We start from the raw sequence: 19,503 nt of genomic DNA on the forward strand, positions 1-19,503 counted from the left end.
TCTCTCCATCGTTTCCTCGTTCTTTCTCGCTGTGGAGTTGTCCAAGAAAGGTGACCGTGCCGACATGGTCTCCTGAGTAAACAAAGGGAATTTAATATTGTTAAATGAACACGTGGCCCAATAAAACGCACTGCCCTTGTAGCATTTTCGTTCAAGTCAAACTCTTGTCTTCCAAAATATATTGATATATCATATACTACGAGCAGCCCTGATAGCCCTAAAAAGTTGGGCATTTGATAATTTTTCAAGTAAGTACTTTTAGATCAAAAAATGGGGAAAAAAGCTCGCAGTTAAGAATGCGCGAGTTTCCGTCACGCTCACGGAGCAGTTTCGCAAACTAGGCAGCCCTCAGTGAACAATACACAGTGGGTGTCATTTTGAATGTAAGTTTATATCGGCTAATAAAACGTGGCTTCATATTCATCATCAGGTGTGGATTTCACACTTGATGATGATTGCTTGTGTTGCAGTCGAAACGTCGTGAGAATTTTTAATTTTTGTATTTATATTATTTTATTATTTCCCTTCTACGTGACTTTACCGAAAGAACCAGAATATGAATCCCTGCAGTCACGAAAGCTTTAAATAAAAAAACGTGGCTTGAATAAGTCTCATCGTTTGCTACACAGGTGAAACTGAATGCACACTCACCATCCGAGCATTCGTGACACAAGCAACACTAGCAGTCGTCATCAGGCCTGCGATCGAAACGTCGTGATTTGTTTTATTTTATTTCTAACTACGTGACTTTACCGAAAGAACCAAAGATTATGGATTCCTGCAGTAACAAAAGCTTCAAATCCAGATTCGTGAAATTGTTTGAGTACATCCAACTCCACGGTACTTTTAAGGGCATTTCTTCCATGTCAAGAATGATATTTCAATCTGAATCGCGAAACCAAGTGGTTGACATACTACGTCCAAGTATAAAGCCACTTCAAGGGCATACTAATGATTACCCAGGTCTTTTAGAGTTTGCAATGTGTAAAGGTAGTCCTCATTTAACGCGTTCCTGAAAAGTGCCGCGTTTAGCACACACTATTTCCGCATAACTAAGGTAACGATAAAGTTTGGCGAGATACGATGTAAGCATACAAAGTAAGATTGCAGGACAAATAACTGAGGTTACGCTGCCGCGTGACTTACACTGGTCAACAAAAAAAAATTCTGGCCTGGACTTTTGCAGCTGTTTTAGACTAATTTCAGGGTGCTGATTCCAAATCTGACCTCAGATTTGCTCTATCACAGCTCATTTTATGCTATCGGCATACCCCATTTTCATTGATTTTACCCGAAATTAACTCTGTCACTTATGATTGCAAGTTGTTGCGAGTTAGTGACTGCTTTAGTGTTAAAATATGGTGCTGTATTTTAGGATAGTGTGTTTATAATATCATTTTATGTAGATATCCACATTTATTTAATATTTTTCTTCTGCAGTTTTTATTGAAAATGCAATATTTGATATCTCAAAAACCTGATGTGATACCAAAAACTGATGCCAGATTTGGAATCGGCACCCCAAAATTACATTAAAACCGTTGGAATACCTTATGCCAGAAAAAGTGTGTTGACCAGTGTTTTCATTCCCACATACTGTATCACACCGCTCAGCCGTGCAACTCAAAAGTATATCGCCATTGTCCCCTCCGAAACCGTGTTATAACGGTGCGCGTTCCGCGCTGTGCGAAAAGTGTCCCCTGAAAGAAGAAACCGCGTTCTAGTGTGAGCCACCACGCGTTAGGCGAGAACTTTCCGTACACGCCTGGAAATCGTGGAGCTGCCCTTTTGCACGCTTGTCCGCTGCAAGCGAGGTGCGTGCTTGTGTGCCAGCGTGCCCGTCACGTGGTCATGAGCGGGAGGTTCCAATCGACGGGTAACATCTCTGTCGACTCTTGTCCACAGCTCTCACTGTCTGCGGGCGGCAGCGTTCTACATCCGGGGTCTCCTCTCCTTCTTCCAGGGCCGATACAACGAGGCCAAGTGAGTGCCCACGTCATCTGTTGTGTTTACACGATTTGCCGGGCAACTCGGCCCAAAGGGGGCGGGGGGGGCAAAGTGTCTAGCGGCCAGCTGCAAACGGCACCCATTGTCAAATTTGCAACGGATAAGAGTGTAATACGTTTCTTGAATTGAGCAAGGCGCATTGTTCAGAAATTAATTGGGTAAAGAGACGATGGGGATGAGGGAATTCCAAAGTGGAGCAGCGTCAGCGAAGAAGCAGTAAGAGAAGCGAGAGGTGACCTGCAGTGTGGTGAGTGAGTGGGTAGGTGAGTGTATGTACGTTGAACTTCTTTCGCACCGTACGTAGCCAACCGTGCTAATAGGTGCGGGGGAAATACAACAAACTAAACACAAAGCAGTTCTGAAGAGTGTTGTTGTGACCTGCTGTGTGGTTGTTGAACAGCGTGGACGAGATGAAAAAAAACTGTCCGGTTAAGCCGAGTCCTCAACATACGTGGCGGAATCGACGAGTGAGGTTCACAGGAACATTAATCACAGTAGTAGTTATAAAAGAGTGATAACTAGGTGACTGACCGACAGTGAGCGGCCAATCTGTGTAAATTTGCTCGTGTATATTTGTACAGAAAACTCGCCCTAGACCGCACCACCAATGTTGGTGAATGAGGATTCGTATGAAGGTGTACGATGTTCATGCAAACACTGTTGGAAATGTATAAATACATATCTCTGATCCAGCTTTGATGAGCTGCATATCTGCTCTACGAAGCTGTGTGCATCTCTTACTAGGCCTCGGCAAGGTAAGGTAAATTACCTTTATTACCGGGTAAAAGGGTAAAGATAAAGGGTAATGGTTTCGACATGCCAAGGGGTAAGGTAAAGAGTAGGGTAAAGGTAGCTCAGAAGAATTACCCGGTAGGGTAAGGGTAGGGCGAATAATTACCCGGTAAATACAGTACCTTGTTTACCGCTAAAAGTTCCGTGGAGCAGTGACGCAGTCCGTGGCCTCCATTTTAAAGTGATGGCGGAGCACATGGAGACGGTCCACGTTCTTGAGGTCGAGGTACTAGAGGACGAGGATGCCAGCAACGGCTTTTTTGGGGTTGCTGCGAACAGCAATCGACAGAGGCAGCGGTGTGCGTTCCCGTGGGAGCACACACACGATTGGATGGAGGGTGATCCGCATGCACAGCAAGGGAAGCGGCAGTGCGTGCACTGCTGCAAGTGGTTTTCCACCCACACGAACGCGTCGGGGTGGAAAGCCCACCTCAAGAAACACAACGTGCTCGCTCCAGGCAGCGAGGTCGGGGCGTCGGCGTCGGCGAGCCGCCTAATAAAACAAACGCTGAGCCGGCCAGCAATCCCGTATCGCCTTCTGGCAAAGTTTGAGAACGCGGTGGTGGATTTTGTTATCCAAGGTGCAATCTCTGCGAGCCACCGGCAGCGACAAGTTCAAGACCTTGGTCAACACATTGACGCGAGGATACGAGGGCCCATCGACCCGCACCATCATTCGCAGGATTGTCGAGCATCACGCCATCATGCTGCCCATCGTCGGGGCGTTCTTCTCCAACCTGGACGTCGCCATCTCGCTCACCATCGACGGGTGGTCGAACCGCAACCTGAAGGGATTTTGGATGGTCACGGTGCACTTGATCGACAGCAAATCTGGTGCGTCAAATTCCATGCTGCTGACAATCCTCGATGTGCAGTCCGGAAGGGGTGTCGGCAAGCGCATTGGGGCCGCTCTGTTCGAGCACCTCCAAAGCCTCGGGCACAATATCTCGACCAAGCTGCTCGCTGTCACCAGCGACAATGGCTCCGATGCGAACAGTGCTGTCAAGACGTTGTTCGCCCTGGTCAACGTGGACGCCAGATATGAGCAGTTGGGGGCTTGCCACCATATTCGATGTGCGGATCATTCTGTCCAGATCGGTGTCGTCCAAGTTCTAAAACTGATCAAGTCAACAAATGCCGAACTGCGCAAGGCGCTCGTCAATATCAGGTGCAGCAAGGTCGTCCGGCAGTCGTACCGCCGCGAGGCTGAGATCGCCAAGCTCGCCTGCAAGGAGCCGACGCACCAGGACTCGCCGACCAGGTGGCATTCGACGTTTGACATGGTCGACGACGCCATCAAGAAGCGTGTCCCATTGGACATTATCATGGCGCGCTTCCAGATGCCGCGCCAGGTCATGGCCTCGTTGTCGGCAGACCACAATTCGACATTGGATCTCATGCCGGTGACGATGGAGCACCTCGTTCGTCAATGCGATCACGGTGAAGCCGCCCTCAGCGATCGATGAGCCCTTGACTGCGATGGGGATGAAGGCCGAACTGGTGCGGTACCGCCACCTACGGGTTCAGGAACCCGCCATTGTGGCATCCTACTTGAATCTACAGCTGCCGAAAACGACAGACCAAGACGAGCTGGCTACACGGAAGGCCACAATCCGCTCTGTCCTGCAGCATCGCTACTCGGACGTGCTCATGATCTCGCCGACGGCAGTTGCTGCCCATATGGAGGAGCGGTCGCTGTTCAGCACCCTGTTCAGCAACGTCGGCAACTCCATAGACGACGGCGATGAAGTCGATCGTTTTTTGAGCATGGGCGTCACGACCGCCAGCGCCTTCATTGACGTAATGCAGTGGTGGTTTCTCCGCAAAGAGCTGCTCCCCGCCCACTACAAGATGGCCTGCGACTACTTCGGAGCGCCAGCAACCTCAACTCCCTGTGAACGTGCGAATAGCGGAGCCGGCCAGGAGTTCACATGCGTTCGCCAGTCGCTGTCAATGACGCTCTTCATAAAGTCCATGTGCTTGTGCTCATGGATCACGGCCGGCTGCCTGAAGGTTCCGTCTAACTGGGCTGGAACGGCGCAGGATCTTATTGTCTGTCGTCCGTCCAAGGATGATGGCAATGACGAACTTGATCATGTTGTTGATGAGATCGCCATCGACCAAGACGACTGGGACGAGGAGGTTATGGAGGACGGTGTTGTCGACAGCCTAAACGCCCGATTTGAGAGTATTCTATATGAATAAAGCGTCTTCTTGGTTCTTTCGGTGAAGTCACGTAGAATGGAAATAATAAAATAATAAAAATAAAACATAATAAAATAATTATCACGACTTTTCGGCCACAACGCAAGCAGCCGTCCTCAGGTGAAGACCAGTTCTGTCGGGGAGACAGCGTCTGAATGAAACAGCACCATGCTTGGAGCGTATATTTAATCTGGGTTGGAAGGGGGGGAAAGGGCGCCTTGACAAAAACATTTTCATATCAAGAGGAATTTAGCATATTTATGGGAAATGCAGGTATGTGATTAGTACTACTTATGCCCGTGCATTATGCAGGATTAGCAGCATCAAAAGGAGGGGATATGGGAAATGCAGGTATGTGATTAGTACTACTTATGCCCGTGCATTATGCAGGATTAGCAGCATCAAAGGGAGGGGATAGGGGGTAGCATTAATAAAGGGAAGGAGTGTTAATAGTATGTAGCTGCAGTAACTAAAACCACCACGTAAACAACTAAAGTATAAACTACATACTATCATCAGTATACTAAATATACTCTACAATAAGCTGAGTTACTAACAGTAAGTAATGCATTACAATTCTACGTCGTAAAAAATATAATATGCTTCCATCTAAACTTTATTCTCTTATATCACACGAGTCTACACCGTACTATATACTGCCATAGACAAACCCAACATTAAATTATATACTGTAGACAGGATGTAGAGTGGAGTTTGTCTGGTGCCAGGACGTAGAGTGGAGTTTGTCTGGTGCCAGGATGTAGAGTGGAGTTTGTCTGGTGCCAGGATGTAGAGTGGAGTTTGTCTGGTGCCAGGATGTAGAGTGGAGTTTGTATGGTGCCAGGATGTAGAGTGGAGTTTGTATGGTGCCAGGATGTAGAGTGGAGTTTGTCTGGCACCAGACAAACTCCACTCTACATCCTGGCACCAGACAAACTCCACTCTGCATCCTGGCACCAGACAAACTCCACTCTACATCCTGGCACCAGACAAACTCCACTCTACATCCTGTCTACAGTATATAATTTAATGTTGGGTTTGTCTATGGCAGTATATAGTACGGTGTAGACTCGTGTGATATAAGAGAATAAAGTTTAGATGGAAGCATATTATATTTTTTACGACGTAGAATTGTAATGCATTACTTACTGTTAGTAACTCAGCTTATTGTAGAGTATATTTAGTATACTGATGATACTATGTAGTTTATACTTTAGTTGTTTACGTGGTGGTTTTAGTTACTGCAGCTACATACTATTAACACTCCTTCCCTTTATTAATGCTACCCCTATCCCCTCCTTTTGATGCTGCTAATCCTGCATAATGCACGGGCATAATTAGTACTAATCACATACCTGCATTTCCCATATCCCCTCCTTTTGATGCTGCTAATCCTGCATAATGCACGGGCATAAGTAGTACTAATCACATACCTGCATTTCCCATAAATATGCTAAATTCCTCTTGATATGCAAATTATTTTGTCAAGGCGCCCTTTCCCCCCCTTCCAACCCAGATTAAATATACGCTCCAAGCATGGTGCTGTTTCATTCAGACGCTGTTTCCCCGACAGACCTGGTCTTCACCTGAGGACGGCTGCTTGCGTTGTGGCCGAAACGTCGTGAGAATTATTTTATGATATTTAATTTTTATTATTTTATTATTTCCATTCTATGTGACTTTACCGAAAGAACCAAGAAGATGAATCTCTGCAGTCACGAAAGCTTTAAATCGAAAAATGAATAAAGCGCTCTAACTAGCATTTATCGGTAAAAAAAATTTCCACGTTTTTTATTCCAGTAATTATCCTGTAATCGCGAAATTTGTATGGGATAAGGGTAAAAGGTAATGTAAAGGTAGGCTCGTTCTTTTTTTACCTTTTACCTTACCTGCTAAAGGGTAAAAGGTAGGGTAGCGCGATTGTATTGTGGTAAGGTTAAAAGGTAGGGTAAAGTTTCTCTTGTTTTTTTTACCGTTTAACTTTTACCTTACCTTGCCGAGGCCTATCTCTTACTCTGGTGTGGGCTGTGAACCTATGACTAGTTAAGAGGCTGATGCTGTTTGCACGTCTCGCGTGACCTGCACTTGTGACATCAGATGGGCGCGTGGTAACGGTGATGACGTGCTCCCATTGCCCACCTGACAGACGGTTTCTCAGAGAGACGTTGAAAATGTCGAACGCGGAGGATCTGAACAGACTGACGGCGTGTTCACTCGTGCTGCTGGGGCACATCTTCTACTCGCTGGGAAATCACAGAGTAAGCAGTGTGTGCGTGTGTGTGCGCGCGCGCGCGTGTGTATGTGCGTGCGCGCGCGTGTGTTTATGTGCGTGTGTGCGGCAACTGGTAGTGGAACAGTTAACACGCTGCACTACGAATCCGGTGACCCGGGTTAAATTCCAGTTCATGGCCAACACCAGGTCACAATTATCTGAACTGGTCCTCGGCCTCCCCGATGTCGACTCTGCCTCAAACGAGTACTTGATGCGATGTGTAAACATCGCCACTGGGGAGACGATGGCGGCCGGGCGTGGTGTTGGCCACCCACTCGCACATGTGCCGTGCCAGCCTTCATAGGCGCTCGCTAACAGCACTTGCCCCAACAATCTGGTAAAGCTATATGGAGGATCTTTACCTTTGCAATAAGTGCACACCTCAAAGTGAGCCAAACCTGGGCACAGAACGCAACCGGCCATTAAGTGGCGAATGGCGGTCGTTGTTTGTGCCGGCGTTGGGAGTGGTGGCGTCGCGATTGGTGCGTAGCTGCACGACGAACAGGAGGTCGGTTGCATGGCGAGTGATGGAGCCAGGCCCTTCCAAGCTGATAGGAATGTAAAGTTGAGTGGTGGATAACACTGCTGGTGCAGCTTTTGGACAGCAGAGGGCCTTCTTGAAACATGTGCTGCCTCGAAATTATAACCACCGCCCAAGAAAAGATGCCTATATTCATCGCTGCACTGAAGTTGGATGCTCTTTAAATCCACGCCGAGTTTAAGTGTTCTGAGAATTGGCAGGTCGTGTTCAATCGAAGCTGTAATTTGGGTGCCTTTTGGGAGTGAAAATAATTATTCCGGGGTTCCAGTCATCTGTGATTAAACCGGTTTCTCAAATTATTGCTGAAAATATCATCTTAGTTTGGCTTGTCACTTGATTTGGCAGAATTCTTGCTCTGAGAATTATTATTACATGTATTGGATATGAAAAAAAGAAGAATAGGTTTTTACCCTTTCTTGCAATACAACAGGTGTTAAGATGTTGAAACACCAAATAGAAACCTTTTGCAAGGAGTCATGTCCGCATTGACCAACGTAAGCGGTGAACATGCAAACAAAAACATCCGCTGATAATGTATGCATTGGATTTATTGCCGTGCAATCACATTAAAAAATGACGGCTGACGTGATTTCCCGAGTCGTCTATACGACGTTGCCTTGCATCGTCGTTCTGACACGACGTGACGTTTTAAAGCTGCTCCCACGTGAGAGTTCTAAATAAGGATCGGAGTGGGGGGGGGGGGAGTTTAGAGGTGTCGTTGTCATCTTCTTCTTCTTGGAGCACAATCGGAATTTAATCAGCGGCGGGGAGGGGGGGGGCGGTAACAAAATAATGAGTGGCGGAGGCTCGCCATGACCCGATCTTGCTGATCCTAGCTTCCAATTAAATGCGGTTCCCGTGCAGGGTGCCCTTCTCCCGTGCGCCAGCTATTCCTGTCCTGCAAATTGACGAGTCTCCTTTTTTGAAGGCATCCGTACGCTTTTCCCATGCGTTAAAATTTTTGCTTAGTTTTTTTTTACTTACAATTTTTAAAAACAAAATGTTATTTTCTCGGAGCCCTCCGGAGATGGAGGGGGGGAGGAGGAGGAGGGGGGGGGGAGAGGCGGTGCGTCGGTCCTCGTCCGCAAATTCTCCCAAGAGTCGTTTTTCTCTCCGGCGCCATCGAACTTAGAACGTTCGGCTGTGTCGGGGCCAAAAGAGGTCATCGCCGGTCAATTCCGTCGGTGTAACCACACCGCGCCATCGATTCCTTCCTCCTGCTAGATCCCACGGCCATTGCAGAGTCGTCACCCCCGCTTCCAAGGGCTGCTTTTACAGTCTCATCACCACTCTCTGATTTGAGGTTTTCCCCCATGTGTTACCAAAGTGAACAAGCCCTGCCACGACCTCTCTTTAGAGTCGCATCATCATCACCCCCATCTGGCTTTGGGGTCTTCCCCTTAGTCACAAACTTCTGCGTTTCTTGATGCCTTGCCCCTTCCTCCACTACCCACACAACCTCCTCCTCCTCCTGCCACATTTCATTCCCAACCTCAAGGTTGCTGACCCTATCCTTCATAATGCACACCTCTTTAGTGATTCCATCTCCAATACTCGCTTGCCACATTCTATAATGAGCTACTCATTGTCTGATGATATCTGCCATGAAGTTCCTTCTTGTTTAGTTACTGGGTTCTGTTTTCATGTCTTGACTTATACAGTTACAGATATTACTTCGTGGTGATGATGTTAACACCTTAATCGATAATCTGGCACACACAGAAACCACAAAGCAGGAAAGTATTTTGGATATGCACAGTTGTAATAGGGGAAACGGTGGCGCAATAGTTTGCGCACCGCTCCATGAACCTGGCGACCCGAGTTCTCGCTTTCCAGCCACGGATGGCTGGCTAGCATCAGCCGTGAGGAGCATCTGGACCATTTGCACAGCCTGGGGTGCGTGCGCGTACGAGATAAAATATCTGTTTGTCTTTGCGTTGTCGGTGCGTTAATATCGCCGACTCCTCTGCCGCCTGACTTGGCGCCCGTCTTTAAATATAGCCCCCCCCCCACCCCCGGGTGACTCGCGGCAAGCGATGTGAAAGTCCGGACGCGCATCGTACGGAACGCCGTTGATGCGGGGGACATTCAATACGATGAGCGGAAGTGCGATTTTACGGTGCCGCGCCGGGCAGAAGGGGGTGGGGGGGGGGGTGTGCAGGGGTGAAAGGCGATCCAATAATCCGATCTGCTGTGCTGCCAAATTAGTTTACCCGCGCGCATTAGCCCACCGCAATTATGCGTTGTGCGAGGCGGTGTCACTCACGCTGACCACTCCTGTGACGACAGCAGCGCAGCTGGGCTCTGTTACAGGAGGGAGGACAGAGCCTCAGCGTAAACAATCGTGTGATTATATTTTTTTATATATATTTTGTCCCCTCTCCTGGAATGGACTGGATGCAGGCCTCCTCACCCCCCCCCCACCTCGCCCCCCACACTGTGTCATTCACGGTGGGAATTATTTGACCATACTTCACCACACTGGTCGGTGTGGGTTGGTGGAGGTGGTGGACAAGCCCCAGGAGTTCCATCCTGTGGAGAGAGCCGCAGGGGAGAAGGAGCGACCGTCGTTGATTTGATGAATCTTGACAATTATTCGAATCACTTAAGCAATACATGCCTCGTAGCCAGCGGGGTCACGAGTCGCTGACCTCTTAGCACAGGAGGGGAGGCTCTGGTATGGATGGCTCTGCCTTCACTGGGCGGCACTTGAGCATTGTGCCTAACACTCAACGTCACTGTCACTTAAAACAATATGTTTTGATTGCTAAGCAAGCTTTTAAATCATGTCAGCCCGGGACACACATTCCTTGCATGTATCTACAAAATAACAGCAAAGTTTTTGTCGCCTTTTGACTTATTCTAAGATTTGGATTTCAATTCGTAGGGCAGATTTTAGTGCGGTATAGCTCATCTTTGTGTCTTTGATCAGAAAGGCGTAACTGATGGTAAAACTGCCACTCGCAAAACGTGGAAAAAGACGAATCAGGCAACTGCACAGGCCGTCGTGCAATGGTTCTCCTGCTACGATTATAGTCCTCCCCCCCCCCCCCCCCATGGGTTGCATGAGTTGTGCCGTCTGATTGTTATTGGGCCCACAAGTCAGCCGGGCACCACTGCGAGATGTGAATGACTTTGCCAGGTATGCAAGAGGTCGTGGGTTTGATCCGGACCCTGACGGCTGTATGAAGTTTGCATGTTCTCCCCGTGGTCGCGTGGATTTTTATGCCGGTCCTCCGGTTTTCCTTCCACATTTCCGAAATATGCATTTTGAGTATTTAACTGCTTCCACATGATCGACCACTTCGTTGGGCTATCATTTTTGGCCATGTCGCTTCTGAAAAAGAGCTATTTAGCTCTGTTTGGTAAAATAAAAAATAGTTTTTAATCGTTTATAGAGTAACGCACGTGACGCACCCTCGCAAGGTCGTGAGTTTAAATCCCGGTTGGGTGAGTCGACCCACGCTATCATCTCTCTAATGAGTCTATAAAATGAATGAATACCACTTTGTGGGAAATCAACAGTTGTCCTATGGACAAGCTGGCCCTCGCCATAGGAATGTGTAATTTCCACAACTTTCTCAGGGCCGCAAGTGGAAATGATTGCTGCCCTCATTGTGCTCGCTAGGGCTTGGCGACGGTCTGACTTTGGTCCTTGAAGTGGGGCGCCGATATTTGCGCATTGCAGCACGTCCACTTTGTGTATTCGCTAAACGGATGGAAAAAAGAGATTACCAGCTGGGCGCATGCGATGAAATCTGATTGTTTTGAGTTGGGGGGAAAAAAAATACAAGCATGCATTAATAGAAAATCTAATCAGAAAACATAACCCTGTGGTGGTTTTGCAAATTTGAATAAACTCTTCCATGCACGGCCTGCATGAGACTGATGGATTTATTTATTTGACGATATTAATGCTCGCTGCAGACCCATGCAAGGCAGTGCAATTTCTTCTTCCTCCGTGACACCGGGTCTCTCAAGGGGAGGATTGCTATCGTTTTCCACCCACTGTGATAAGCCAATTAGAGAGAAACCAGCGACATTTTATTGACCCGCTGAGAATTTTCACCAGAACTCTACCGTTAAACCCTGCGCCCCATTATCCAAGAATTGCTCGGGGGGATCTTTTGTGTCCGCAGGGTAAACTGACCTTTATTTTATTGTTTCGCACACACGCACGCCCTAGACTAACGACCCCGACGGCACTGGCAAAATACCGCCGCGCCAGTTTTCGCGGTTGAGCTGCGTGCTGTTTTCGGCACGGTTGCCCGACGTTGCGCCCCACGTGACGGTTGAATTCGTTTGGTTGCGTCATCATCGTCGGGTGGCGGAGGGCCTCGGTGACACACAAATTTTGTCGGATCATTCACTACGTGGCCTAACACCTAACCCCCCCCCCCCCCCCCCAAAACAAAAATCTAATTCTGAAATGTTGTAATGTGACGATCCGGCGGCCCCCGTCACTCGCTCGGGCAGTGAGTTTCTTTGTCTCGACCTTTAACCTCTTGGCTCAGTGCAGTCAACACCCGAGCGTTTTTACAAATTGAACTTTGTAATCGCGGGCTAAAACAAAGCCAGGCTTCTTTATTCCGCTGTTACGAATTGTGTAGTGGTTGCTATCTAGACACAAGCCTGAGGGTGGGGTTTCCTCCTTTTTTCAGCAAAGCTTAAGAAGGCTGTAATTCTGTAAACCTAACTTGAACTTTCTAAGCATATTAAATATTATCAATTTCTGTAGTGCAGTATGCTGGATGTGCCTCGCAGTCATGGAGCAGGATAGTAGTACGGTCGCATGTGCTGTGTGCACAGTGTGTGTGTGTGTGTGATTTCTAGTATTCGAAGTCCCTAGTGGCTACGTACCTGGATTGGCTTGGCGTCATTACTGGTATCATCCGTCAGAAGTCCCAACACTTTATCCAGATTGTGCGGTCGGCGTCGCGTCACGCGACAAAGAATCGCGGTGCAACTCTCGGTGTTCAGAGAACAACCCGCAGAAGAAGATGTCGTAGAACTACCTCTGAGATCCCTTCATCGAACTCCAGTCTACACCGTAGTGGGCAGCCTATTCCTACCCGGTGAAATTTGGCCAAATCAGGTGGAGAACCAAGTTTAATATAACTGAATATTTATTTTTGGTGTAGTCAAGTTCAAGTTCATTTATTAGGTATAGCCCTGTGAGCCATTCGGCTCTTGAATCAGGTGCAACCGCAACAAACAAAACACATGAACAAGAAAACATCTTATAGTGACAGCTAAATATTGCAGAAAAAGCACCGTACACCAACACTGTGTGCAAAAATCCCAGTGGGATGCAAGTCAAACAACAACAACCACAAGACAACTTAGAATAAGGCCATCGGTCTAACTCTGTACTACAAGAAACAAACATGGCCAAACCGAAAAACTTTTCGAAAATCACCAAAATAAAGCTATAAAAGCAATGATTCACCAGGTTGAGAACATCAATTCTCCAAACTTGTTAACCTGGTTTCATTGTGGGCAGCTGCCTGGAGTCGAACCCAGGTATCTGCTGTGCTGGCGTGGCACTCTGACCTCTTGAGCCTTTTGGCCACCTCGAAATTCCACATTCCTATGGCAACTCGGCTGAGTTTGATGCCCGCTCACGGCCAACTCTATCGGTAAAGCGTATCTGAACTAAGTCATGGGCATGCCCAGATCCTGTTGCGGCGCGTCGGTCTTCGAAAATAGTGCTTATCGCCCCCCCCCCCTCTTTCCCGTCCCCCTTCCTCCCCTTTATGTTAATTACGTTCCTCTTTGCCCCCCCCCTCCCCCATATGAACTTTCACTTCTCTGCTAGAGCCCCCCCCCCCCCCCACCTGGGGCAGTGAGCCCAATCCGCGCCCCTCTTCACTAAGCCCTGCCTTGCTGATCTTGGACTTTGTTTTTCGAATTTCTGCCCCCCCCCCCCCACCACCACTCCTTGTTCTGTGATCGATGCTCTGTACCAGGCTCGCGTTGGCTTAAAAAAATTAATAAATGGTGCTCACTAACAGCACTTGTCCGCAGCAGTCTGTTCAAGGCTAAAACTCGTCATTGTGCGCTGTTTTACAGGAAAGCAATAACATGGTGGTACCGGCCATGCAGCTCGCCAGCAAAATCCCCGACGTGTCCGTGCAGCTGTGGTCATCGGCTCTCCTCAGAGGTGAGTGTGGACGGGGAGGGGTGGAGGAGGGTGACGCAGTGGCCGTCCTCGCCACCGTCCTCGCCTTTTGTTAACCGCGTCGGTGTCACAAACGATGGCATCGCCACCGTCAACTTCGGTGTCGCCGACAGCACGATCGTCGGCGTTGACCACGGCGCGATCGTTACCGTCCTCATTCGCAACGTTGTCGTCATCGTTGTAAACGGAATTATGAAAGATGTCGTTAAACGGCGAGTATCGTCACCATCATTATGAAAAAGTATCATCGCCGTCGCTGGCAATTCACAGCATCGTCGGCGTCACTGTCATTCATCGAAACAACAACAACAACACCGCCGTCGTTGTATGAATGGATTGCGTGCCGGTCACTTGGGGTCCATGCGGCGCTTGTGAGAAATGCTAGTGCGTGCAGCTGTTAATGGACACTGTGCCACTCGGCAGGATATATCGGACGTCAACAGGCGTAATACAGAAAGGCTATTATTATTTTATGTTTTATTTTATTTTTCTACCTACGTGACTTTACCGAAAGAACCAAAGAGTACAGAAAGGTTGTCGGGCAGGCATTGTGGGTTTCCATCTCGCCATTTTAGGCTTGAGTCAATTGATTTTCTCAGTGGGTGCAGTGGTAGCACGACTTTGTTCGTCACAATATTAATGCGGTTTCTGTGAGAGGTGTCAGGGTGTCCTTAGGGGTCAGAGCACCGAGACAGCAAAACGGAGACCCTGGCTTCAAATCCACGTTTCAGCAGCCTGTGAATAAACCGGGTTTCTCAAGTGCAGTGAGCTCATTGGCTTAACACAGAAACCCATAGGCTTACACAGAGACCCATAGACTTACACAGAGACCCATAGGCTTACACAGAGACCCATAGGCTTACACAGAGACCCGTAGGCTTCCACAGATACCCATAGACTTACACAGAGACCTATAGACTTACACAGAGACCCATAGACTTACACAGAGACCTATAGACTTACACAGAGACCCATAGGCTTACACAGGAGACCCGTAGACTTACACAGAGACCCATAGACTTACACAGGAGACTCATAGGCTCACATAGAAACCCATAGACTTGCGTAGCTTTACGTGTGATTGGCCTGAGTTTTCGAATGTAGTGCGTTTATAATCTCCACCCAGTTGCCAATGACCGCACAAAAAAAACATATAAAATGTTGGTTCTGTGCTGAATTTGGCTAAACTCGAGCACTGGGAATTGAACATTGTCTGTTTGACCTTCAGCTCACGAACACGACTCTGTCGTAGGGTGGCTAGAAATGTCATGTGGATAAGAAATCACTCGAAGGGATCTCCAGAAGTACTATGATTTCACTTTCCTCGGGCCGTTCTCTGATACGGGCTGATGCACGAATATCTCATAGTTCTGAATGGACACTCGGGGTCATGACTTAATGCCTATAGCGCAATTGGAATTTAAGTGGCGGGGAATACAAAATTGAAAAAGAGTTAAGAAAATGCCATTGCTCTGAGCAAATAACATTTTTACTCGAGGTCATAGTCCTGTTGGGGAGAGTTGCAATAGCTGTCATAACAGTTGATGGGCTCGCCCAAATGGCAGTTTAGGTGGTGGGGTGTGAGAGGTGGGGAGGTGAAACTCATGCTGACCGAGAACCCCTGATGGACAGAGGTGTTGCTGCTGGCAGTCCATGAAGGATCACCTCCACAACGTCTCCCGAACATTCTGTTTTGTTTGTTTCACCATCTCAGGACTTGTCAGTGGAGACGAGCAAAATTCAAGCCCAGCGCTCGGCTGAAAAGAGACGACATTTTTTTTTTTGCTGCATCCGGCGCTTTGTTGTTTTTTTTTTCTTTACGAAAGCCTTCGTTGTTCTGGAGCGACGGAATTCGGCTCGTGCGCAGGTGCAGGGCGGAATCTTAGAATCGCAAAAGATGGTGAGAGCTGGTGACGACTTGGCGAGGCCTTGGTTATTATTAATATTGTTTACGTTTTCATAAGGCACAGCAGACCCATCAAAGGGCTTCAGAGCACCGTAGAGAAAGAGAAAACATCTCTAACATATCTAACATATCATAGACAATACGTAGGTTTTTAGTTTCTTTCTAAATAGGAAAATCTCAGTGGTCGGGCACAGAGAGCGTTCCATATCTGAGAGCCACGGTCCGAAAAGGTCCGATCTCCGAAAGTTTTTTGCCGAAAGCGTGGCTGACAGAGGAGCATGGTGTGTGAGGCCACCATCCAGCAGTCAATTTATCTCGGCCCATGACGACGATGTTTCTTATTCTGTTCCCCCGTGCTCAGATCTGAACAAGGCGTGCGGCAACAGCTTGGAGGCGCACGAAGCATCGCAGATGCATCAGAACTTCTCGCAGCAGCTCCTCAATGACCACATCGAGGCCTGCAGCTTGCCCGAGCACAACCTCATTAACGTGAGACCATCATCGTTTGCGTTGTTTGTGTTTGTGTGTACGTTGAGCTTCTTTCGAACCGTACGTGGCCAACTGCGCTAATCGGAGGCGCGAGGGGAAGGACAACAAACGCAATTAGTTTTAAATTAGTTTTAAATCAAGATTGAAAAGTGAATAGCTCCGGTGGCTTTCGAATATCGGAATGAAGAGCATTCCAGACTGCTGCAGTAGCGCATCTGAAAGCGCTCGGTGCGGTGACCCTCTTTGTTCGATGGCTGGCCAAAAGCCGCCGCTGCGGTTGATGATCGGAGTTCGAGTGACGGTTTATCATTGGAATCGTTGCAATGATTGGTGTAATCCCCGATTGGCATAGTAATCCCATCATAACCAAATTCGGGTTGTTGGGTTCAAAATATAGTGAGCTAACCACTGTGCCACCGCTCCATCCCACTATGTTGGCTCGGCCTTAAACGAGCAGTTGGTGAACATCGGCAGTGGGGAGACAAAGGCGTCCGAGCAAGCATGGTGCTCACCCACACCACTCGCTTGTTTGCCATTCTGGCCTTAGTTGAAACTCGTCGCCAGTACCTTCCCCGTATAATCTATAAAGGCCATGAGACACTCATGGCAATTTCGCGGCAATCATTGTCGGCAGTCATCATGGTAAATGGTGTTCCGTACCTTGGTCTATTATTGGATGATTCGTTTCCCAAAGCTGATTGCTGCTCCCCGCTCGTAAGCAACCGAGATGGCAACTTCCAAAATAGACTATTCTTTGGTTCTTTTCGGTTAAGTCACGTCTAAAAATAAAATAATAAATCAAAATAAAACAACACATTGTTGTCAAAATAAAACAACACATTACGACGTTTCGATTGCAATGTGTTGCAATCGAAACGTCGTAATGTGTTGTTTTATTTTGATTTATTATTTTATTTTTAGACGTGACTTAACCGAAAAGAACCAAAGAATAATTCCTGCAGTCACGAAAGCTCCCAAATTAAGATTCCAAAATAGACTTGGAGGCCCGAGGTCAAATGGCTCTCCCAGGTTTGCAGTCTGCACACTCTTCAACCAACTCTGTTATCATTGGCTGGACACAGCTCCCGTTGCTCGTATGTCGGCAATCTTCCGCTGTGTTTTCCGGTCGGCCACACGGTGAAATTCGTGTGCCCTGGCAGGCCACGTGACGTCATGTGTTACGACGTCACATTTTGCGTCAAGGCGGTCCGTCCATGTGGCCGCTAATCTGTTCCGACTTGTCTCCAGCTCTCCCATCTCTCTCTCGAGTCTCTCATCTCATTATTCTGCCTCTCTTGTCTAAAGTCCTTTCATCTCCAGTTCTTGTTTGTGTCTCCTTCAACTGACCGATCTGTCTGATCGTGTCTTGACGGGCCGTGAGTTGATGGGTCGCTCCACGAGCCCTCTGGCACGGGGGGCCGCCAGGATAAGAAACCCCCCTCCTCTGTCTGATTGCCACACGAGTTGCCATAGTTGCTCGCAATTATTGCTTGTTCGGTGCAGGTTGCCCTGAAACCGCACCCAGTGCATCGTGGCTTGAACTGGTGATTGGTGGGGGGATCTCGTGTGTTTGTGTGTGGAGCGGTCGTGTAGCGGTTTGCGCACTGCTCTACAAACCTGGCAACACGGGTTCGATTACCCGCTGACGGCCAACAACAGTGACGATTATCTGAACCGGTCCTGAGACTCCCCTAGGTCGACTCGGCCTCGAATGAATCCCGAGTGTGGTGTGTAATCGTCGCCACTATGGAGGCAAAGGTGGCTGGGCATGGTGTTGGCCACCCACCCCCTCGTGTGTCGTGCCAGCCTTGATAGGTGCTCGCTAACAATACTTGCCCCAACAGTCTGTTAATGCCACGTGGGGGATCTTTGTCTTTATCTTTGTGTGCGAGCAGTGGACGGATGGACCATTCCCCATGCAGTACCAGGCACAGAACGGGCCCAACACCAGCTTGTCGAGTTTGTTGTAGCCGGATCCGGAAGGCGGACGAGTGGAGAAGGACAGGGGTGAGAAGAGACACAGGTGCTCAAAACAAAACAAAAAAAAACTAAAAAAAAATCTGCCACGAGCTCTCGCAGAGAGAGAGAGACACGTCTAAGCGGACGCTGGTGGAAACTAGTGCCCGCCCGTTTGGCGCACGAGCAACGCCTTGCTCTCAAGGGGTTGTGTGTCGGGACTCCCAGTTACGAGGGTCATGCTGGCAACGGTGGTGACGGCGACGGTGGTGGCGACGGTGGTGATGGCGATGTTGGAGGATGGTGGGGGAGGAGCGGTCGGTGATGGTGCGCGAGCGGCAATGGCGGTCGTTTTGGCGCGCTCCACACCGCCACCGCCACCGACGCGCCACGTAGAAAGGGTCTTGGCTTGTGAACGGAACGACAGAAATATAAATATATATAAATTTTATCTGTTTTAAGTTTATATAAAGTGCAGTACCATTTACCCACTATTTTTTTTTGGCAAGTGTGCGCGGATGGGGCTGGCTTTAACAAAGTTTTTATATGAAAAAGACGAAACGTAAAAAAAAAATTGGAAAAAAATAATTTAACCTATTCCCTTTTGTGTCTCGTTACGTTTTTGTTTATTTGTGCGCCCCCCCCCCACCCCCTAAATTTTTAACACTCAGTTAAGTTCTCTCCGTCGTGCTGCTCCGCTGTCTGCGATTGGTTGGCACAATTTGTCAAGGGAGTTTCCTGTTCTGTTTTTTTAAATATAATAAATACGAGATAGCTCGCTGAAGGTTTTACCCGCGTGGGACCGGCTTGGAACATTGTATGGAGCACGCGGAAAAGCAAACGAAAATCACATGCGGCGAGGACATTTTAGCAATCTCCGAGGACAAGGAAGCGCGCACTGATTCATGCAAAATTGGCGCTCAATGCGACGTGCAATTTGGTATCGATACCCACGTCACGTTTTAATCTCACGATTTTCTGACGATCTCTACATTTTTTGTTTCTGAAGAAGAAAAAAAACACAATTATGGTCTCCGTACCAAAAAAAAATCTGAACTATCCGGCGACACTTTTGTTTGGTTCAATGCAATGGCTATAAAATCCGAAATCTGACGATTCTAAATCTGAACTCATCCCCACTTCACTTGTGATTA

General features: G+C 48.1%; 1 protein-coding gene across 1 annotated transcript in view; it reads left to right on the forward strand.

The window, feature by feature from the left end:
* MAU2 (MAU2 sister chromatid cohesion factor) overlaps positions 1-19,138 on the forward strand; it is a 42,294-nt gene extending 23,156 nt beyond the window's left edge. Inside the window, exons 14-18 of the mRNA XM_078617267.1 lie at positions 1,906-1,983; positions 7,151-7,262; positions 13,890-13,980; positions 16,266-16,393; positions 18,289-19,138. Of these exons, the coding sequence (XP_078473393.1) occupies positions 1,906-1,983; positions 7,151-7,262; positions 13,890-13,980; positions 16,266-16,393; positions 18,289-18,363 (484 nt within the window). The 3' untranslated portion in view covers positions 18,364-19,138. The remainder of the gene's footprint in view (positions 1-1,905; positions 1,984-7,150; positions 7,263-13,889; positions 13,981-16,265; positions 16,394-18,288) is intronic.
* Positions 19,139-19,503: the final 365 nt, after the last annotated feature.

Source organism: Lampetra planeri, chromosome 53 (genome assembly GCF_965212315.1).
Source record: "Lampetra planeri chromosome 53, kcLamPlan1.2.h2, whole genome shotgun sequence".
NCBI lineage: Eukaryota > Metazoa > Chordata > Hyperoartia > Petromyzontiformes > Petromyzontidae > Lampetra > Lampetra planeri.